This window comes from Neopsephotus bourkii, unplaced genomic scaffold (genome assembly GCF_033783945.1).
Source record: "Neopsephotus bourkii isolate Nb327-2 ecotype Australia unplaced genomic scaffold, CSIRO-AGI_Nbou_v1 NB_272, whole genome shotgun sequence".
NCBI lineage: Eukaryota > Metazoa > Chordata > Aves > Psittaciformes > Psittacidae > Neopsephotus > Neopsephotus bourkii.
Window position 1 is genome coordinate 12812202 of NW_026900781.1, and position 24578 is coordinate 12836779.

General features: G+C 39.1%; 1 protein-coding gene across 1 annotated transcript in view; it reads right to left on the reverse strand.

Moving 5' to 3' along the window:
- The window catches only part of MYLK4 (myosin light chain kinase family member 4), a 57847-nt gene extending 39128 nt beyond the window's left edge, over nucleotides 1-18719 (reverse strand). Inside the window, exon 1 of the mRNA XM_061346628.1 lies at nucleotides 18461-18719. Within this exon, the coding sequence (XP_061202612.1) occupies nucleotides 18461-18598 (138 nt within the window). The 5' untranslated portion in view covers nucleotides 18599-18719. The remainder of the gene's footprint in view (nucleotides 1-18460) is intronic.
- Between the last annotated feature and the right edge of the window lie 5859 nt (nucleotides 18720-24578).

Consider the following 24578-nt stretch of genomic DNA (forward strand, 5'->3'; position numbering starts at 1 on the left):
GAGTGCAGAAGTGGGAAGGAAGGTTTGGGGGTTTCTGTTTGTTTGAGGTTTTTTTAAATACCAATAAACACTCTCCATAACTACTATTAGCCTATTTCTCCCTCATATCCTTGCTACAAAATTATTTTATCCTGCTCCATTGCTAAGGCACTGCACCAAAACCAGGAACCCACTCATTCTGTAGGTGAGCCAGGATACTGGTTATTTATCCAGGCAGGCTCTGCTGAAGCAAGCATTTTTTTTTTTACCCTTATGACTGCAACCAGAGTTAGAATTAAGCAGACTAAGTAAGTAAACCCGCAGAAAAAGCTGAATGCAGAAAATACCCTGATCCATCTTTTCTTCTTGGAAGTCTAGTGTCAAAAAACTTAAATAATTGGCAAGTTCATATTCAGCATGAATGTCAGAATCCAGGACTGCTTAAAAGAAGGAAAAGAACCAAGAGATGCATATACTGGAGACCAGTGTTTTTAGGGAAGATGTAATTTGAGCTGTTTTTATTTGTAGCGTTGGCTAATTCTGGTGAATTCTTGTTGATACTTCAAAAGATTGTATCTTTTGCCTGGCAAATTTCCATAGCATACCTTTATGCTTTAGGGATGAAGAATTCAAAGAAATCATGTTACATAAAATTCAACTTCTATATCAAAAAGCCCTAAAATCCAGGAAGTATTGCGTTGGTTTTTTTCCGCTTTGATCTGCTTGTTTTATATCAATGCGAATAGCTCATTCTGCTCAATTTCATATGACTGAATGAATGGACATGAAGTAAATAAAGGTCACAGAAATCTTCCTCTCTGTTTTCCTGTCCTGCCCAGGGTGCACATACTAATAGCATGGCACTGGTGGATATTCTTAGAGCAGAAATGCCTTTTAGCTACGTGTCTTCTTTTGTAGCTGTTTTCTTTCCTCTAGAATGTTCATTCCAAAATGAAACACAGCAAGTTCTCAGCCTTCTAGCTGAACTTTGAAAGCCATCAGAATTGCCACCTATTTTTCTCTCCTTTGTCACCTCCTTTTGTCTCCTTTAACCCCCACATATTTCTTTATTGCCACTGGGCTGTAAAGATTAGCTATATTCAGTGCCCAGCCTTTACAATCATCCTCTGTGGCAATTTTTCAATTTTCAATTACCTGATGAGATGTAAAAAGCACTATGGTACCTGGCAGAACACCACTATATAAACCAAGCTGAGATTCACTCAATATCTTCTTTAATAAAGCCTTTTTGTTTTAATTTATCAAGCTTTAATAGCTCATCTTGAAAATTCAAAAAACATCAGTCTTGGCTTTAATGTTGTGAGAAATTTCAAATTAATCTATTTACAGGGGAAAAAACCACAACAACTTAAAAATATGTTTTGTGTGTTCTAAATATATTCATATCACCGCTTACACAAAAGCTGGGGAGAGAACTCTTGCTGACAATTACCTGCCTTTGCTAACTGAATACAAGTCACTCAGAAGTCATCAACTTTTAAGGAAGGCTCTTATACCAGAGATTTCATAGAGTCTTTTTGTAGCTACATGCAAGCCTTTGAGTCAAGGGAGGACTTCTCTTGCAGATGCAGGGAGTCTGGAAAGAATTTACCTTGCAGATGCTTCTCTCGCCTTCAAGAGCTTGCTGTAGCACTGGCAGATGCACCCCTGCACACTTACGTCTTTTCTCCTCTGCTTTCACTTCAGCCTATGACACCCTTCAGGTAGTCTAGAATCACCAAACATACTTAAATGGAGATGAGTGAGTAATACAGGGTAGAATGCACTCAATGGGAAGAATCAGAAGTCCCGAGAAATTGAGCTGTTGTGAATGAGCTCCTGTTTAATATCCAGGAGGGTCCCCAAAACAGTAGTATGTGAGCAGATACTGCGGGGGAGAAACTCTGATATTGCACATTTTTCATCTTCTCAGTGCTCTTCTTGGGAAGCAGTGTTCCTTAAGGCAGGCCAGCAGTAAAATAACAGCTGCATTGTTCTGTAAAGAAGATGAGCTAAGTTTTTATTTCATAGAAATGCTTCAGGGAAACTGCTTTCAGAGGTCAGTTTGGGCATCTGATGAGCACAATGACGCAAAAGACACACAGCTGAATTACAGCACTTATAACTGAAACACTATTTCCCTACTTTAATGTGCAAGCTAAGTAAAATCATATAAGATTTAAAGTTCTCAGCCTTTGGGCCAACTAGCTAAGCAAAAAGAGAGCTTCCTTTGGCCAGCCGTAGCTTCTCCCAGACAGAAGTTTCTTTTCATAGAAATTTTATCAACATGTAGCACTGGATAAGGCTACAGTTTGAATAAACAATAAAGTACACCAGTGTTACAGCAGTTGGCTAAATAAAACAGAGTCTGGCATTACTGACACATTAATATTCCACTGCTGAAACAGTGTGCTTCAGCCTGTAAATGCTGAAGAATCTTTTTTATTATCATTACTTTTTTCTTTTTTTTTCTGGAAAAAATATCTTCTTAGCACTACGCTGCCTGCCAAGAAGCCTCACTTCACTACCACATTGTACCACTTATACAACTGTAGTTCTACCTCTTAAACCCCTGATTTCATGCAACTATCAGAGTTTTCTCTTTTTTTTTTTTAACTTCCAGAAAGCGTGATGCAGTCTTTCATTAGACCCTGAAGAACTCCAGTAGTCAGCCTTTTTAGAGTCCAGAATGAAAGCCTTGTGTTAACAGAATGGCTTGCAAATAGCTTTAACTAGCTCACAAGTGTCAAAAGCCAGGTAGTTTTCCCCCTAAAAGTACAGAAGAACCAAACCAATGGACTCCATCTGCCTACTCTGGCTCAGCAGCTGTATCACATCTTTGCTCACATTGTGCTTCATGTTGTCAACTGCTCCAAATTAAACTTCAGTTACAGTGCACACCTGCAGGCTGCTGAAGTGAAGGCTTTAACTCTTTGCTAAGTGCATGCCATGGGATTCAGCACTATTTTTATGAGGAAGATTTTAAGCTAAAGACACCAGAACTGAAGTATGATCCACTTAGGAAGGAACTTTCACACAGGCAGCCAGAGCAGGTGCAAGGCAACCTTTCCTGACAGCAGTCATGTTTCGGTATGCTTCAACATCGGATATCATTATGTGCATCCAGAAGTGTTTCTGACCAGTCTTTCAGAGGTCTTTGGGGAAAAGTTTTGCCTGCTGTTCATACTTACTTGTGAACTTCTGAACTGCCTACTGGAATAGTCAGGTGAAAACAACTGCTGCTGTGTTGTAGGAGTGGGAACCTTTCAGAAGCTGAAGAGGTCATCCTCTGAACAACTCATGCAGGACACCAGCTGCATGCACTGGTAAACAAACCTAGTTTCTTGGAGAATCAGGTGGTCAGAGCAAGCACTTCCCTCAGGAGAGCCTCAGTGCTCACCTAGATACTTGTCCAGCAAAAAGGAAGAGAGGCAAGAGTTTGTACCCTTACCTTTTCCACTTGCCCCATGTAGTTGACCCAATAGCTAATTGGATTTCTTATCTCATCTGAGAACAGAAAACGGGGTGACAATATTTAGTCAGCATGGTCTGCCTGCACCTGTAACTTCCCTCTGCTCCTGCCATAGGTTAACTCTAACTCTGCATTGTCAAAATGCAAAGAAAAAGGGAACAGAAATGTTAGGACTCTTGTGGCCTTGTACAGATGACCACAGTGAACATCCTGTGTTAGGCAGTCATATAACATTTAATAAAACCCCATAAATAGGAAAATGTAAGAAAATTTGCATTCCCTGGGGGCCAGATCTTCTGCACTTCTTCATGTGTTTTCAGACTAAACTGTTACCTATTTTTTTGTATTAAAAAAAACCCAACAACAAACAAAGCAACATAATAATGCTTAGAATAAGTTTGTTGTATTTATGTTAATGAAAGATCAGATCTGGATTCCAGAGTGTCTAGTGACTCTGGTTCTAGGACAGGGAAACATGAGAAGAGCAGTCCTGTTATGAAACAAACTCTCCTCTTACCTCAGAGGCCTTCTCCTCTCTTCCCCTGACCTATCCTCATCTGCTCACTTCTTCTATTTACAGAACTCCATTAACGTTACTCGCTCTAATCTGATCACAAGATTTTGGGCTCCATGCAGAAGCCACCTGGCCAATGTCCATGGCCTCTGCCTTGTGGAAGGGCAGAGTGGAGGATCAAAATCGTCCCTTCTCGCTTCACACAGCTAGTGGAAGCTTATTTTATAGGCACTTTTTTACCCTTTTAAATTCTGTCATACCTTCGGGATTACAGATACAAGTCACACCCTATCACCTATCTGAAGGGAACATATAGGTAGACAAAGCCCTTACTGATACTCCTGTACAGACTTCCTCTCCTCCTCAGCAGGACACCCAGCTATTAGTACTATTGCAGTAGTTAAAGCTGGACATAAACACAAGGAAAATGAAGCTACAGAATATCTAAACCACATAAATCTCAACTCTAGTCATCTAAAAGATGTTTAGTTCAAGGTAAGCATCCTCTATATTCAAGGGAGAGAAAAGTGAGCAATGTCTACAGGACATTGACGTTACAACGGATGACAAATGGGAGGAAGCATCTCTGGTGGTACTTCTCTCCCTCATGACTAAAGGAGGAGACCAGCTACAATTAGATACCTAGGTTTACAAGGGCTATGGGCAGGGCTAAGGCTAGGGCTATGGGCAATGGCTAAGGCTAATCTCACCTTTTGCCCTCACTTAGAAAACAGTTGTAACTATTCGTAGACAACAGTCCATCATCATTACAGAAACCTGAATTACAACTTTCAGCATTGTTAAAATTACGTCTGCCCTTGTCCTGGGCAAGAGCCAGTCCTGTAACCCTGCTCCTTATGAACTGTTGGGGTAGGTTCCAATTAAGAGAAAACAATAACATGTTCTATTCTCATCTCAAAACATCAAGTCTTGATTTTGTGAGTAGAGGCAGCGGGTGGTATTTCTGTCATGACTCCTATCAATGTATCTCTTCTGAATGTTGCTTGGAGAATGTCATCAGCAGGAATCATGAATTAGACCTTGCCCTAAGGGTATGAAACGCTTCAGGGCTGATCAGAAACCACACATTATTACCGAACTCCGCCTACACAACATGAGCATTGCAAAAGGATTATTCCTTTCAAAATATCTGATTTTCACTGTTTGGAAAGGCAATTTTCATGAGCTGGAAAAAATCCATATTCTTTAGAAAGGTAGGGCAATTTTACACAGCACTCTCACTTTGCAATAAGGCCAGGCTGTTCAGTTTCTTGCTAGTCTGTTCAGCTGGTTTTATGGCCTCATAAACCAGTTAATTCCTCTTTCTCTCGCTTGCCCTCTTTTTTCTTTTTGTATTTTTTAAAGAAATATGCTGTTTCTAACTAATGATATTGCCTTAATCTCAGTACTCATTGAAAAGTCATACATACACCTGAAAATAGTTTCATGGCTCTGGAAAATTGTGATTGCTGTGACAAGATGAATGGGGAATGACTGACTGCCATTTCTCCTGGTACAGGAGGATGAAGACACTCAACACAGGTATTGCACACCAGTTTCAAATGAGAAAGAGCAGATTCTCACACCAGTTACTTGTGGAGCTTACTGCCAAAGGATATTGTGAGGACAGTGGGGTAAATGGAGAGATAAAAAGGCACTGGAGAAAATTACAAAGGATAGCTTCATTGGCAGCGACAGTGAAGATGTAACTACTGGCCATAGGCTGCTGTCTGAAGCTAAGAGGGTCTCACCAGGAAATAATCTCACCTCATGTTCCCCAATTTTAGATACTGCTGCTAGCCACTTGCAGCTGGGATGCTGTCTGACTTCTAAACACAGAAAATACACGTAAATGCCCCTGATAACTTGCTCATAACCCTTTCTTTCTGACACTAGAACATAGTGGTGATATTCATTACTTTTAGGTCTGTCCTAACTCAGAGCATGGAAGATTTCAGGCTCTTTGGCTTCTCTCCCATCCTTGCACCTGTGAACATCTGGAAGTCTTGTCATGACCTCATTCACCTTTCTGCCTGTGACATTTGATTTCCTGACTGCTGCATATTTTTTTTATACCTAAATTTTTCATGTGGTACTATGGAAAATGAACTGTGATTACCAGGAGCACAAGTCTCTAGTCCCTGACCAACTCATGATCCAGTGTGAGAATTAAAAATAGTTGTCACTGGAGCTAACCAGAGAGTTTTGAAACAAAATACCAGAATGTGTTGGAAAATGATGGCTCATGAAAACAGAAGACTTTGATGGACACATGAAGATATCCTACTTCCAACTAAAATTAACTGGGGAAGAAGGAAAAGCAATGCTTGCAACCCTACTGGAATAAAGCATTTCTGTTTTTCATTTCAATGCAGATTTTTATATTGCAGCCCTCCCTTCAGGAACACAGACTGATTGCAACAAAACTGAAAACCTTAAGAAATTAGGTAGATTATAAATTTATTTGCAAATTAATTTCAACCAGCTTGCCTAGTCAAAGGCTTTGTTAGCTTCTGGAATCTAGTGACTGAACTGAATATGTGAAACAGAAGCATCTAAATTTGACATAAAAAGACTATTTTACGTGCAGCCGGAGGTTTCTGTTTTAAATGCTAGCCTGTGTTGAACAGAGCACGCTGAGTTAAGGCAGACCACAACACTCTGACAATAGATGTAATTGTTGTGATCTGCACAGCTTTTTTTAATATTTCTTTTTTTTTTTCTTCTATTACCCCTGTACTACTATTTCTTGCCATTTTCCTTAAAGGATATGGTTTCTTAACATCGTGTTTCGGCCACAGTATCTGCAGAGTACAGCCAAATCCTTGAATTCTTTGGTTTTGCTGTACTAGCTGTTTTGAATTTACTTGAGCGGTAAACATGCCACAATAGGAGACATCACCATATATCAAGTAGCTGTGATCAGGCAGATCAGGTACCAGTAATTTTCCTAACAGAATTCCAGTGTCAGAGATCAAGCACAGGGGATCAGATATCTGCATTACCACCATCCAGAATCAAGTGTCATGGATCAGGACTATAACTGCAAGGAATGAAGTGTCATGCGTGGCAGAGCAGGAAGCAGATACCATCCTGGACCTTAGTGGTAGGGACTGTGTCTCTGTAGCTTCATCACTGGGCACTGAGGATTAACACAGCAAAAGCAAAGGTGGTTAAAACGATTGTTCTCTTGAGCGATCCTAATGCCTCTTTGCCAAATACTGATTTGATCATCTAGGGGTGTCTCTGGGCAAGGAATACCTGAAATACTGTGTGTGCAGTTAATCTTTTCAGACACTGCTAGTCATGTGTTTGACTTATTGTTCAATATATAATTACTTATGTATTTTTTAAGGAAAACATTCTTAATGCATGTAGAGACAAGGCATATTCCTTCATCCAAGGTGGGATAGATGACAGTCTCTAAGGTACGCATCAGAAGTGCCTTGTACAGTATCATTTGCTCCTCACCTGATCACTTGGAGGCACAAATCTTGTTTCTGCCCTGCTTCATCTTGATCTGGAAAACAAGGTTGGTGAATGCAAGCAGCTTTAATGTTTGTTTGTTTGTTGGGGTTTTTTTTATGCTGCTACACAGCCAAAAATCAGAAGATTTTAGGGTAGGATGAGCAGCTTATAATCATGTATCCTAATTAGCTTGCATTAGTTCCTAAAGATTATGTTGCAATTATCAAGAATCCCTCAGAAAACAGCTTGTTGTCAAGATGCTGACCACTGCTGAATCAAAAAAGGAAACACCATTGTCCTCAGAAGGCACTCATGGAAAGACCTGACACGTGTAGGTTCACAGAGAACATCCAAAACTCTGGTTTGAAGCTATGACACATTTTGATAGTGCTTGGTATTAAGTCCTTGGTATATGAGCCATTTGTAAATCCCATCTATTATTAGCAGGGATAAAGGAATATTCCTGGAGCCATTTAAGGAGCAGAAACAATTGGAGAGGGGTGGACTTGTTATAGTTAGCATTCATATCACTGAACACCATGTTTAGAAGGTTTCCTAAGCTCACAAGACTCATCACCATCTGCAGGTACTTTAGTTTCCAGCTAGCTTTGATATAAATGGTTTATAAACCAGAACAGAGGAGCCAGCTACAGACATTACATCATTACATCTTGTGTCACAGGTCTGAACCTTTGTCATTCCAACACCTGCTGTGCTGCTGTCAACTAGTCTCCTTTGAAGCTGCTCTGACACCATCAGCATCTCTTCAGAGGTCCACAGCCTCTCAGAGCAGCATCAAACCTGATGTCTGTGCTCCACTGCACAGAGATTACCAGTTAAACCTTACATGGTAGGCAGCACATGCCTGTCACTGCAAAACCAACCACGGTTATGTCTATCACCAGTTCTTCACCTCAAATCCAATGTTAGTCCTCTGCTGGCCTGGAAAATCAAACAAATGGGCTATTCTTACACATGTTTATTCCACAGCTATTAGACAGAAGCACTCAAGTTCCAGGAATTTGCAGGGTTCACAAGGAGCACCCTACTGAGAGATTCCCAGGATGTTAACTGGATCCTTGCCAGCATGGCACCCAAACTCCCTGTCTTCTAGGACTTGAATATTCCCATTTACAAGCATAGTTGCACTCTTGAAGCCCAGAGTAAGCAAAACAGAAATGTGGTCAAGAAGGATGACAACCCCTATTCTTTTACAAGGACACCAGGATCTTTCACTCCCAGGTACTGTGGTTGTGGAAAAGGTATGAAAAGCCTCTTCAAAGGAAATGCAACAGTATCCAGCTGATCCCTTTGCGAAGTATTAATGACAAAGCCAGCCAAAGCACAGTTTGCAGAAGACTGTTTCATGCTTTATCTTTCAGTGGGCTGCTCTGCTGTGTTAGCTTGTTTCCAAATTTTAGCCCAAGTTACCCCATTTTGACAATCTCTCAAATACCATCTCAAAGAAAGTCTTTGAGAATTAAAGGCCCATTATAATCAGCAAAACCTGGTTTAGAAAGTCAGCAAACAAGACTTCTTATGTAAATCCTGCACCTGATCTTCATACCTGTTTTTTCTGTTTCTCTATCTACATATTCCCAGGAAAAGACAACTCCCATTATAAGTTCATTGGCAACTCAGAATATATACACTCAAGTCACGCACATGTGAATTTACATTCACAGCAGCTGTCTGAAGCCTGATGATTTCTGATCCCTTGTGTGTCTACCACAGAGCACATTTACTTGGTATATGAAGTGTAAAAGAATGAAAATCATCTGGGAAAGGCAAGTGATTCCTGTATCATATTAACCCTCAAAAATTTCCTCCCCACCCCTATAAAACCACAGAATCCAGCTCAATTTTCATTCCTGAAGATAGCTTTCTATTTTCTACAGGGAAAGGTCAGTAATGTTAAGAAACAGAATTAAAGAATGCTAGTCACTTGACAGCAATCAGGCTAATCTGTGCTGCCCACAATACAGAAGTCAGCATAGGCAAAGATGACTTCTATCAAAATTGCTAAGAAGGACTCTAAAGTATGAAGGAATATTCTGCCTTGTAGAACATGGAATATCTTCTCTTCAACCCCAGTGCCATATTCCAGCATCACCAATTCCAGAAATGCACTCTTCCATTCTATTTATGAGTCTGGACTAATCAGATGGCTAATTCATGTCAGAATCAACCCTTAACATAGAAGACTGAAGAAGCCAGCTTAAGTGAAATGAAAAAAGTCCTCAGTGAACAACAGATGAAAGACTTTGTAAATATATGGGAAAGCCAAGCAGGCAGATGTGAAAGGAGCTGAAAGAAATTTTGAGCATTGAGGAGACTACAGAAAATAAGATTTCTGAGGGGAGGAAGACCGGAACTGAACTAATATTATTATGCCAGGAAACACATAATCAGCAAAGTCTCATGTACATTATGACTTCAGTATGATTATTCTCAACTATTGTCAATCCAAAAAGCAAGAAGATACTGAGAGGAGAAAGAGCAGAAAGAAGAAAAATCCAAGACTTTCAAAAAATCAACAACAGAAACAAGGTACTAAACATGATAAAGACATTTGAATGTAATAAGCTTTGTAGGACTGGAACCTGCATCACCTAAACCCCCTGAGGAACGACTTTCAGACAAAATCAGGAGCTAGGATATTCTTCTAAAAAGGTTTTTCACCACTGGAGGTCACTGTAAACTGTAGTTGCTCTTTATGAGTCGCTCAAAAGAAAACAACATACTGAACTCAAGTTACTTAGCATCCACGTTTTGAGGTGAGACAGAACTGAAACATCACTTGCAGGGGATTTGGAAAATACACATTGCTAACTAGTAAGGACTTCTCTTTGCTGGAGACATACTTCTTGTTTCAACTTATTCCAAGCAAAGCATTTGCAGACTGCTCAAGAGTTTAGACGTGTGCCTGCATATACACACAGGGACCAGTTTTGCATCTGTAAGCCTGCCTCTCTCACTGGTCTTGCCCATAAACAGTCTTCCTGAGCACTGGCAGGCTAACAAGAGGTAAGGTGATGGGGACACAACGGGAGACTTACTACTGACGCTCATAAAAATCACAGGTTTGGAGTTTTGTGGTTTTTTTTTTTTTTTTTCCCCTTAGAAAACGAACATAGGATTATCTGCATTAAGATCTCTAGAAGAAGACAAATGTTTGGTAACACATCCTAGTAAAAACATAAGCTTGCTAGGCTTAAGGGTTTACATCCTGTGTAATTCACAGATCGCAGTTTGTCTGAATGAGATTTTCTTTTCTCTTTTCATTGAATTCAGATAACTATTATCTTCCAATTTCTAGCCCACCCCACTCAATCAGATAGCAATGCATATACACTATATGCATTACAGATACTAAACTGGTGCTCAGACAGTAAAGGAATGTTAGTCCAAGTTCCTGCCTCCCATATTGTAGGAGTCCTACTGATCTGAATATCAGAAGGAACAGATGATGTTCACAAAACAGAGGCGCTGGGTCACTTACAGGGAAAATAAGCACGAAACCACTGGAAAAGAATAAATCAATGAGGCCAGATAGTTCTCAGCAGGTTAAGAAAAAAATAAAAATCCAGCTTCATAAACCAAAGAACTTACATTTCAGGGATAAAACTGAAATGCCTATTTGACCTCAATTCTGACAATGAATTAGTGGCAGCTGGAGTAGTTTTATCTGAAAATAACATTTTATTTACTGAAATTCCACTTTATGGTGGGTAAAGGAATCATCCTAATGTAGGATATTTTCTGCTCAGTGAAACACCACAGACCAACTCTTGGCTTGTGTCAACCAGAATAACTCCAAAAGAGTTTGGCCTGGTTTGATCTAAACAGAGAACTTCTGTAAAAAGAGAAGCAATCTGCATCTGTGACAAATTAAGAAGAAATTAAAATGAGGCCAACCTTTTTTCGTTCCTCTGGTTTATCTTTTACCTTTCCCTTTATTCTTTTGCACTCTAACCTATTTCAAGGAACCAGCAACAGAAGCCTTATTGATGGTACAGCAAAACCCTAACAAAAAACAAACCCTGTGCATTAAAGCAGTGTACTGGTTAAGCAAAAACTAGCTACAATGACAAGTTGACTGAACAGCAACTTCCTTGCTTTGTTGTCCCATTCTCCTTTTGGTTTTATTTACACATAGAATATGAGCTTCTATAAAGATTTTTTTACTGGATGTATGCTCAGACAACCTCAACACATAATACCTAAGAACCCCGATTTAACAAAGCATTTCAGCACATGCTGAATTTAAAGCATGGGAATAGATTTACTGTAAGTAATGTGTAATCCACATAGTGAAGCATCTCCATCCATATCCACTAGCGTGTCATTTTAGCTCACCAGAAGGTAGAAAATCCCAGCTTTCCACTGGAACAAACAGTACTTGCTTATTTACAATTATAATTGACCAACACATAGCAGTACTTTAAATGTCTTATGCAGGTACACTTTAGTTTCATCTACTTCTTTCTAACACTGAATGACTCTTGTGGACCACAGTGGAGTAAGTGAGCACAAAGAGCAAAGGAAACATGCCTTTAGAGTCTTAGAAGGAAAAAAACCCAAAAACCAGATAGTGAAAAATGGCTAAACAGATGCTCAAAAGCAATGATTCGGGCTGTTTTTTCCACAATATGCTTATTTAGGATAAACCGCAGTGTTTCATTTGACATTCAAATTAATTCCTATTCCAAACTCATGCTGATAAAACTTGTATATGACACTACAGACATGCACTTTGCTTCTTCTTGACCTTCTTTGCATTGATGGAGCCCTATAAATTGTTATGATTTCCAAGCTAAAACACAAAATGCAGTTTCTAAAGTAAAATGTAAGTGAAAGCTTTTTTACTGTTTTTAAGAGTCCATTTTTTTTCCTTGGTGTCTGCTAAATATTTTGGAAAACCATTCAAAGTTACAGACACTGCATATATTAAGAGTGTGATTCCAGATCCAGGAGATCCTGGGAACTGTGGTAGACGTGCAGATCTGGAAATAGAGATTAAATCATTATTGCCAACTCATATTCTTTCAAATAAGCTTTCCACTGATTTTGGAGCCCAGAGATAGTTAAGAAGCCAATTTTCTCTGCCACAGTCACATGATGCTGAAATGGAGATGACTGAAGAATTTATGGGGAGGAAAAAGAAGATCTCCCACATTCTTGGCAAGTGTTAGCTAATAACATAAAGGTTTTCATACAACGTATGTCAGAGAACACAATTTCAGATCTAAGTAACTGGTCTGATAAGGAAGACATTTCTTTCATTGCAAGGGGTCACACTGCAATTCACAGTATGCCTCAGGCCCCGGCCTGGAAGCTAGAAAGTCTGGCTTACAGCCCTGCTTCTGTCACAGATCCGCTGGGTGACCTTGGGTGCTTCTTTCTATCCCTCTGAGACCCTGCTTCTCTATCTAGCTCTGTAACAGCCTGCCTGCTTAGACCATCAGGTCTGACACAACAAATGTCACTCACAGTGTCCATAAATAATCAGTAATGCAGCGAAACTTTGTATTGCCTAAGGGCATAAGGAGCAAATGCTCATTCTGAACTGGCCTACTGAGATATCTAACCGTGCATGAAGTTACTACTGAAGCAGAGGGACAGCACAGACACAAGCCGAGAATAGTTCAAAGCAGTGTCACACAAGCTTTCTTTACAAGTTGCACACTAGCCCTTACGAATATTTTTAATCAATCTGCTGGCAATTGGGGGCAGCTAGAAAATATTTCAGAGGGATTCATTAAGAAGATCATTAAATAATATCTGCTTGACTTGTTAAGAATTGCGACCATGAATTCCTAGTTAATGAGTTCTATGCTTGTTCTCTGTAGTAGCTGCCTGATAAGCGTAAACATTTTTTAGTAAATGACTTACGTTTGAACTTAGAACTTGTATTTGTTGAATAGCTTTATTTGAAGATTTCTAATACAGATTTTATTATGTAGCATTATGTGTACAAGGTGTTGTCCTTACAGCAAGGAAAGAAAGTGCTGAAAATACCTTGTTTAACAAACCCAGTAATTAACATGACAGAAGAGGTAGTAGTTGTATGTGAAACCAGGGCAATGAAGGGAATATGCCTTCAAAAACATGGAAAATTTAAGTATTTGGATAAATCCATACTTTTGCATGTGTCTCTATTTTAACAGACAGTGAGTTATATAAAACTAAAACTGAAGCATGTACACAACAGAATTTAAACATACAGATCTTCGATGTAGTGCTGGAAAGCCACAACAGGGAGACAGATCTGCCTTTTAATGGCTAGAATATTGTCTTAAAGGACATCTTAGAGGATTAGAAGAGACTGAAATAAAAAATACCTCTTTATAAAACAGAAGTTGATGGATTTAGTCAATTTGTCTGATTAATTTGTCTTAATCTTCTGAATACCTGAATGGGGCCTATAAGGATGCTGGAGAGGGACTCTTCATTAGGAACTGTACTGACAGGACAAGGGGCAACAGGTTCAAGCTTAAATAGGGGAAGTTATGATTAGGTACAAGGAAGAAGTTCTTTATTATGAGGGTGATGAGGCACTGGAATGGGCTGCTCAGGGAAGTTGTGAATGCTCCATTCCTGGAGGTGTTCAAGGCCAGGTTGGACAGAGCCTTGGGTGCCATGGTTTAGTGTGAGGTGACCCTGCCCATGGCAGGGGGTTGGAACTAGATGATTTTACAGTCCTTTCCAACCCTAACTATTCTATGATTCTATGATTCTATAATATTGTTAGCTCATCCATTGTAGCAGTATTATATGGACTTATGTTTAGACTCTCCAATTCTTTAGATCCTCTCACAAGCAAGCTACATTCCCACACCATACATTTTTATTCTTACAGAATAGGTTTCTTATGTAACCATAATAAAGTCCTGTTATGAGCTGGAAGAAATATATAGGATAAGTATAAACAAGAGATCTAGGAAACCTCTGCTATGGTCTCAAACCAGGACCAAGAGTCTTTAGGCAATTTCTCCAGATTTAGAACTACTAAATATGGGACTACTATGAATTTCAGAAAGACAGTAAAAAGCGTTTGGTTTGGCAAAAGCAACAAATCTCATGGTGAGCAAGTCCTTGAAAATGTAATGATGGTATTAGGGGCTGTGGCATCATCAAAGGCCACCAGAAAATCATCCTCTGCCTTGTTGTCTTACTGACAGTAGTTAAAAGGCTGCAATTTTCTCCTACTATCTTCAACTACAGTCACTGTTGAAGATACAAGGTCAACTGGACAGGCTCATAACTAGATAGGGTCATAGATGAAATTAAACCTATCTGCCTACATATCTGCTGCATCACTGCTTAGCCCAGGCATGGAGTTAGGGAGATCTTGTGCTCCAGTATATCTGCTTAGTTAACCTTGAAGACAGGCAAATGTGGAAAAACACTTTCTCTTCTCTTTTTAGTATCAATAACAAATTCCTTTACGTGTATTTTAACAACATCCTGTGTCTTTCTTTAGCACAAGGTCATATTATAGAGCCCATTTTAATTTCTCTTAGGAATTTCATTTGTAAATGTCAATCAAGCACTTAAAGTACTTGAGTGCATAGTATTAAAAAAAAAAATCTCCACTTTCATACTATACAATGCATGCCTAACAAACAGTTATGTTTTCAATATCAGCAGTTAAGGGATTTGTTTAACTCAGGAGTGAACAACAATTTCCAGCAAACACAGACGGACCAAACACCAGAAATCTCATTGGATTGTCCATGTAAGGGAAGAAATGAAGATCCTCAGCCCCTCAAAACATTCATTATATGTGAGGTTTCTGTTCGAGGTGAGAGAAATGTGACCTCTCCTATGCAATCGCCCTTGTTTGGAATCTTCATGCTGCACTCAGCACTGGAAAGTCACTTTTACTGCACCGTGACTTCTGCTAAACATGTCCACTAGACATTTCACAAGGGTGCCAGAAAAGAAAGATCACAGGGTCAGTCTGGATGTATCTCCCTGAACCTCCGTGTGTATTACAAATTGGCTGGGTAGGTAAGCTGTAACAAGACACCTCTGAATGATCATGACCCAAAGAATTCCTTGTTAAGCCATGCATCTAAGGTCAGAGAGGAGCTTTTAAGGGAAGACAGACAAGGTTCAATATTTTTTACACCGAAATAAATATCTACACCTTTGTTGTATCAAAACTGACATGATTATCATATGTTTCAACAGTCACATATTCCAAAGGTTATGCTTAACCCCTCACCACAGTATTCATAGAATCTAAATGAAAACCAAAGAGAATGAAATGGGGGAGGAAGGAGTGAATTTATGTAAATGACATCAGAAAAATAAAGAAAACATCAAGAAGCTGCTAGAGATTTTTTAAATTTTAGAACCTGGAGCAAATGGTGTGTAGGACCTTTGTAAAGTAATCAGCATTCATGAAATGGCTGAGACCCACCAGTCTGAGGATTTAGAGGCATGCCTTCACTCAGACCTCAGCATATAGGTATGTAAAGAGGATACTAGACAGAGAGTCAGCAATTTCATTTCCATATTACAGATGTCTTCGTACAGATGTCACCAACTGAGAGCGTGACCTGAGGAGACCCTTATACCTTTTGCTCATCACCCCAGCCATGTGTCCAAACCTTCACAGGTCTCAGAGGCACAGGACACACACATATCAGCATGCAGAGAAACAAGGGAGCTCTAGGAACAGCTTACTTGCAGTTGACAACAATACTTTTCTAGAAAGACAGGGGGAAGGATGTGTCTGAAGCGGACATGCCATGGGGTCCTGAGATGACACAGCAGTCTTGGTCTCAGGCATTGGCTCATTTCCTCCCAAAGATAAGGATTCATATTATCCAGGAGTCCCCTGCACAAGCACAGCCCTACTGCCAGTCCCTGGCATGGACACTTGTCCTCCTCTTGAAATACTTTTAAGTCCATGGCAGCTTTCAATGTATGAGGATTTATGAGCTAGCCTGGGAAACTTGCATTTCATGAGAGACCTTTTAACTCAAAAGAATGAACGTAACTTATACGCAGAGCAATAAAAACCCAAATGTCTGACAGATGTTACCACTTCACATTTCCAAAGTCGGTTCATGATTAGTTCAAGAAAACTGGCAAAGAGCTCTGACAGCCACTGACCTATGAAAAATTCAGGAAAATAAATACTTTAATGCAGATAAGGACTAGAAGGCAATCTCTGGTAGTCTCAACACAGGGTATTTTAAAATCTGTTTTCTTTGCAATGCAATGGTTATAGTTCTCTTGCTAACAAACAAAATTTGATACACTGGCCTTAGGTCTTAAAAACTGGAAAACAAATTGACAGTAGCAAAATAGCAGAAGTGGAAAACAAAAAAAGACATTGGAATGAATAAACTCTTTTGCCTTAAAAACTACAATTCACCCAAGAAAAAATAAAAAAGCAAAATCTTAGTGAGCTAGGCATAAATTAAAACTGGATCTTTTTTCCATCTCATCTGTGAGTGCAGTAACAGCTTCAGACTGCATCAGAGACAAAATGCAAACCACCAAACACAGAGTTGACTTTTTTTTATTTGTCAGTGAAACTACAGACATCATCTTCTATAAAGAACAGAGTGCTAGGATGTTTTTTACATGTTTATTGCTTATATTCTCTTTACCAGTCTTTGACTCTCTTGCATGAAACGCACACTTCTACACTGTTAGCAGTTTCAGTAATTGAATGTGACTGAAGTTTGGATTCAACACAGCTGCGTATCAGGGATAACATTCTCCTTGACAGAATGGTAGTGAACAGTTAGCTCTTCATCTTCAAGCTGGCTAAAGAATGTGCTTAACTGACACTAGCAAATGAATTAACAACATGTATAAAGACATTTCTAACATGTTTTCACTTTCTGAGTGTCCCTTTTGTTTTTTCTTTCTTTATAATTATCCATGCATATATGTCATAGAAGCAGAATCAGTATAAATGGAAACAGCATCAAAAACCTTAATAAAATCTGGCTGGTTTGCTTTTAATGAAAAAAAAAAGTATTAGAACAGATTTCTGAAAGAACAATTTTTCTGAGGGATTAGAGGATATTCATATAATGAGCTTCTTAGGTCAGCATGTAAGAGTATTCAAATAATTCTATACTGTTTTATTTCTTTATGAACCTTATTAATCTTGAGTTCTGCAAGTTCCTCACAATGTGTGAAAAAGTCTAATATATATTCACACACTAGGTCATGGCTCTTTTGGCTAATAGAACTAAAACAATATGCAAGTGTAACGTTGCAGATTTTTCAGATCTCAAACCTCTGACATGAAATCAGTTTTGACATTCTGTCTGTGGATCTCTTCATAGAAAGAAAGAAAAATCTCATTTTCAGCAAAAATTAAAATCCTAAGCATTCTGGGAATCTACATCGTTGGAGTTACTTTATAACAAGTGTCTTCCTTTCTGCCTTTCTAAACTCACATATTTCTTTTGTTTAAGCAATGTTTCCAGTTTAGAACTCTCCTAAAAGCTCTTCAGTTAAAACGTGATGGGTAATCACTGCAATGTATTACTTTATGGAAAATTACAGCAAGCATATATAGTATTTTTGGCTGCAACATCCAGTGACGTAATAACTAGTGACAGGACATCTTTGGAGAGATAATGCTACGTTCACTTGACGAGAGCAGGAAAATAACCGGCCTTACTGGGGATTTTCTAGTCCCACAACAAGAATGACTGGCAACCTTGCTTCCACTGTGGCCAAAAAGGGTAACCTTGACGGAGCTGCTTGTACCTCACCCAGCAGAGGTCACTAGAGGATGCAACATCATGTTTTTAGGCAAGACAAAGCACTCCAACAGCAAGAGGAGATATGCACCATCCTGAAAACCACATCAGCTGACTCAGATTTACTGCCGGACAGGTTCTCGTAAAAGAGAGGAGTATGTGCCACTCCGTGAAAGAACGTATATGTTTAACTGGCTACATTCGACCACAAGCAGCATTCATCCAGTTAAACAATATCGATACTGATCTGTGAAATGTATCTATCAAAAGAGTATCTACTACCTGTGCACTTCCAGATGCAGGGATCTCTTTCTTTCTTCCACTGCTTAACACAGTCCAAAAGGTGTGCCAGATATACGAAGCCAAAAAGCAGAAACTACCTGCAATCCTGGCAGCATTTCTTTGCAGGGCTAGATCCATCCTTTTATTTTTAATCAACTGGTTAACTTGTTTCTCCTGCTCTAGCAGATACAATTTGGCAGGCACTCTCAAAACCCTCCCCAGCTCTGTAAGTACCACCTAACTAGACAAGGTTTGAACACCCAGCAAGATCCCTTCTCACACTTCAACACATTCCCTGAACCTATAAGGAAAAGAAGTGATGGCCTTCTGACAAACGCAAACAGGTGCAGGGATCTACAGGAGATATGTACTGCACAGACTTGAAAGGCAATTACTCTGACAACCCAGAACTCAAATGAAAGCAAACTGCTGTTAGCTCAGTCACTCTGCTACCAGCTGAGGCCACTGGTCATCTTTTTTCTTCCCATTTAATAGGCAAGAAATGGGAAAACAAAAATTACCCAAAGAGCAAAATTCGAGACAGTCACTTAAAACGTCACAGTGCACATAGAGACAAAGGTTGGTTTGAAATGCCATGGCTTTACTGTCTACAGTCCCTTCTGTTCCTGTGCCTGCACTCTATATTGCTCCCATACCCAAACCACCACCATGCAGAAAGCAAGTCCTAGCTATTCCCCCATCTCATATCCAGTATCTGCTCATCTGCCAACTAGCAAGTCCTTGATTGAAAGGATAGAAGTACCACATAGATGTGAGACTTCCAATATCATCAGTATATCTTTCTTCCCCTAGAATTTCCAGATAAACTGCTTCTGCTAAATTTTTACAAGCAATTCAATGTGATGCAAATTCTGCATGGAAAATTTCAGCTTGAGCAGCTAAAACCTGGAAAATATTTAAATAACCCAAAACAGGGTCTTTAAATTAGAAACAGCAAGAAACTTCAATAAAAAATCCTTTTACTAGCTCCACTATAAGTAAAGGAAAGCTCTTTTACTTCTAGAGTTAGAAAACTAAAAATTTGAGGAACGAAGTGTGTCATGGTATATTGTCTAAAATACAGAGATGTGTGTATGAGGATTGTGAAGGACCACTATGTAAGGTTGTAGGTCTATATATAAAGAAGGAAACCTTATATATAAGGGTTATACATATTCTGTGCAACAGTCATTGTAGAAGAGGAAGCAGTAAAAAGAAATTGTGCCATTTCTTCTCTGCTTGCATATTTATCTGATCAGAGGTGAACAAGCAAAGAATTCAAAACACTCCCTCTCACTCTGGAGAAATGTAAGTACCAGAAATCTTAAGAACTAAAAATTCACAAATTAAACTACAAAAATCATTACATCATTTGAAAAAAAAAATCACTCTCACATCACATTTTAAGTTATTAAGTTATTATGTAGTTGTTATGTTGGAGAGGGTGGGTTTATTGTGGGGCTTTTTCAGTCAGGAAACATTTATACTTCTCTTTTTCTTTCTGAGAAAGACAGATAAATATTCCAAGCATGGAAACTGGGAGTATTAAGTAAAACAAAGCTGCTGAAATCACACCATATGACAACAGAGTGCCATGAACTTGGAACCTGAAGAATGCGCTGCAGAAAGGATATTCTGCAAAGCTACAACAGGCTGAGGCTGGCAACATGATGCCTGATGACGACAACATTTCAAGCGAGCTGAAAAAGAGGTTGGTTTAAAAAAAACTGGGCCCAAACCTGGCTCAAGTCCACTCATACTTTTCTGCCCATAACAAGCCAAACTTTAGACACGGTGCTCTGACTTCAAGGCTGAAAAAAGCCTTGAGGGTTTTGATCATTCATTTTGAAGTCTTCATTAGTTAAGGAGTCTCACTGCAAACACAGAGAATCCCTTGCAGGATTTTGTTAAACAGCTGTTCTTGATTAAATTTTTAGAACAAGAAATAGGTTTCTGTCAAAATACTTAGATCAATATCTTGAACACTGTTTGGGAGAATAGGAAAGTTATTTTTGGTTAATTATGCAACAGTGAGAATTTTTTAACCTGTTGAAAATACTGTCATGACTCTGGCATCCCCTTGAAAAGGCAACTTGCAAAGGTGTTATTACCACCACCATCGTTATCAACACAGGCTGCAGAGAAAGTAACTGCTAGAGGAATTGTGCTCAAAGGAGACAAGGCTGATCACATTCTAACTGAAGACAAGGAAATAGTGGACAATTACCTATCCCCAGGACTAACTTAACTGAACACCAAATACTGAGTATATCCAATAGTTCCAGATGGGCTATGTATTTTATAATTGATCCTTAAACTGCTTTCAGAATATCACCAAAGGGATACTTTTGCATGGAAAATTGTATTTCCATCTCAAGAATCAAAATACGAATAAGAAATATTTTTTCACCTGAAAAAAAATAATAAAAAATTAGGGAAACTAATACCTGTCCTGAACTAAATTGTCTCTATCTGTCTCCAGAACTTAAAAACGAATTGGCACACCAAATATCTATTCAAATAAAACTAGCTAGTGGGAGGTTTAATCCTCATTAAAAGAGCAGGACAGAAGCCCTGAAACACAGCAGTAAGGGAAGAGTGTCCTTTCAAGGAGGGCTGCAAGGGCAGTAGAGCTACTGGAGGTTATTGCTTATAAAATCATAAGCTGCAAATAACAAAGTCACATTTTTAGCAAATATTAGGATTTGCATTTATGTTTTCTAATAATGGGAAAAACTTTATTCTGGTACATGAGACTGTGATTTAACTAATTTAATTTAATACATCTCAGCTTATGAACTGAACTGCAGTAAATTAGCAGCATACAACTCCACAAATGTAAGCTAAAATCATAGTAAAAGAAGCATTTAAAGCAATCAGCTTTACCAGTGGCTTTTCTTTCAATTTTGCAACAGACTGTAAGTGTGCAAACAATCAGTTGACCCCCCTCTGTGGACAGCAGGTAATGCATTGCCCACAGTAGTTCAGCTGAATCTGAGCTCTAGCTAAAGATCCTTTGCAATGCTTACTCCTCCAATGGAAAGTTTGCTCATGTACAGGCACAGCGAGCATCTCTACTGTCACAGCATATTGCCCAAAGGAACGTACTGGCACCACATAGCAACTAAGGAAAAAAGACAGACAGTAAGCCAAGGTAATGGTAACTTGCCTTGTAGATGCAAAATGATAAGATCCAAAAACCCTGTGGTTACACTATCAACTAGTAACAGCTTCAACGACAGGAACTACAGTTCTACCTGTAGTTCACTAGGTTGTGAGAACTTTAGGAACAGTGGCATTATGTTTACAGAAAGATCCTGAATTTCAAATCTATTTCCCCAGGTGGTCTTCCAGAGTTCAGAAAGCTTTGAAACTTTGCTTAGGACAAGATTTGTCAAATGTTTATTTAATTTTGATTTCCCAAAAAAGTGGTCATGTAATTATTATCCAACATGAGTGGGTTACTTTTGTTATTAACTAACTAAACAGGAGCCTAGGAGCATCTATATTTCTGAATATTGCTAACTGAAAACAAATCAAGCTGCACGCATCTGAATCATGGAACCAGGGTTTAAAAACAAGTCACAGACTGTGAGGAAGACAACTTTACAGCATTTAAACTGAACAGTCATTTAGGAGAGGGAGTTTGTGTCCTAATTTCAACAGCAATTCAAAATCAAACAATCTGAATTGCGTTCTCACACCCATCGTTAACCAGGTAAGAGCCAGAGGGAAAAGACTGTGTGGCGTGCTGACCAACAGCATGCAGCTTTGGCTGAGCCATCAGAAGCAGTGTAGGTGGGGAACATGGAGCTCACTGGGAGGTAATAGAGAAGGGCAAATTGTGTGGAGTTTCACTATCAATTTACCTTTGCATAAACTGGTGCTGTTGTCAGAAGAGCTGGTTTCACCTTCTCATACCTGCTTGTTCCTACCCTGTACCACCCTTTCCCTTGGACCAGCACAGCACAACAGGTCAGGACAGAGCTGGATTTTGATTCCATTTTTAATTTGTGTCTCACACATGAAAACCATTCCTATAAAACAGAACATCTTTCACTTGTTCATGTATAATCTGAAGCAAAACTTCATGTTTGTTCCTGAAGACAGAACTTACCCAAGATACAAAGGCACGTGCTGCCAACTATACAAAAGAGGGGCAAGAGGACATTCTGAACAAAAACACATGTAATACAGGGAAAGAGCAGTTTTGTCATGAGTTATTTCGACACGCTGTCTCCAAGAGCAAATTGGTCGTGGTGGAGAGCTGGTGTGGCAAAGAGCTCCATCTAGAGGACAGAGGCACCGCAGCTCCTTAACAGTACCAAGACGTACATTAATTACACTGTAAAGTCATTATCCGTCATTGATTGTCAGGAATTGTTGGGTTTGCTTTCCGTAGTTGTATTTTAATGGCGCTGAAAGACTTTTTTTGTTGTCGTTTAGATTAGATTTTTGGTTTTTTTTACAGAATATACTGTGCTGAAAAATGAAAAATATTTTACTTATTTTATAAAAAAAATGTATCTAGAAAACTTTTTGAGGAAGGGGATAATATTCTTCTTTAATTATGATAAGTTAGTTTCAGACAGCATTATTTCTTCCAGCAAGTACACACTTTGACTGGTTTCTCTTGGATAGTCCCTTCAGTTGTAGCCCACTCTCACTGAAGTAAATAGATAATTTTGCTTTCAAAGGGAGCAGGACTTCATCCACAGAAATTTCATACGTATGCCCACAAGCATACACATGTAAACACACCTAAGCAAAGTTTACTGCATTTTCTGCCAGCACAATTTCCTTTCCTTCCTTCCCTGATCATACAATAAAACTGCTTGTCAGGGAAGCAGACCAAGCTGAGGCTTTTCAAAGGAAGGTCTTGGTTTTCCTTTCATAAACAGCATAGTTAGGGCCCAATTCTGTATCCCACTGAGCAATTCCTAAAAACTTTGTGGGAAAGTTAAGTTCCAAAAAACTTAGTAGACAAGTAACTGATGTTTATGTATCTGGAAACTTCATTCCAGTGAGGTATGTTACCAGAGTCCAATGGGACTGCCTTTCACCTCTGAAGCCTTGCCCCTGGGAGACTGATGAGCTAAAATGGGAATACAGAGCTATTTCTCCAGCTTGCAACTAGCCACCAGCTGTCTGTCTTCCAAGTCTATTCCTTTCTCTCCTCCTGTACCTCCAGATTCTCCCTGGCTTTTCTTACCAGACTCTTTAACGAACAGCAAATTCCAACCATTAGACTGAAGAAACAATTATGAAGATAATGGGTTAGAGATTCTGCAGCAAAAGTGGGGGGAATCCCACCACCTCAGCTATTACCTGCAACTCATCACCAAACTGATACATACACATTAACACAAAAGCAAAGCAGCTCTCATAGCCTTTTCCCTGACCCTAAAGAGACAAAATTCAGAGGAAGAGAGCTACTTGACAGCAACAACAGTTTTTAACTTCTTACCTTTGCCAAGTTGTGATTTTCACACTGGAAGAAAAATATCTTAAAAGAGCCAGTAATGCCCTCCAAACCTCAACCACCCAGATTTATCTATTTTTAATTCTCATTTTCACTGTAACACTAAATGAAACTCTCTAAACTTAACATGTCCCGCTTAGATGAGACATGCTATGCTCAGTTTGTTTTAATATAGCTTTCTTTATCTACACTGTAAATGTTGTAGTAGCTTGCTGGAATAATTTTGTACAAAAGTGAACCAGCAGTTTAAGAAATATCAAAAGTGCAACTTCCTCAGTTGTGAATAGAAATGAAAACATCATGAAATTTACTTTATACTAATGCTCCACGGTATCATCTGAACACAAAAATATTCAGAATACTTGGAAGAACTGCTCTACTATATCAGTACAAACAGCCACAGAACCAATTTTTCAAGTCTTTTACTGAATTGCTGTCTAAAGCTAATTTACCATTGCCCTGTTGCAAGCAGATCTTCCCAGTTCTTATCTACATAATGTGTCAACAAAAATACTGGATCCTCGAGACTCTCCCGTAGAAAAAGCATAATACAAGAAGATGTGTTGCTATTTCTGAACATATTTGGGCTGATGACAGGGTCATTTCCCTGCCAGAGATGCCATAGTGTGGTGCCCA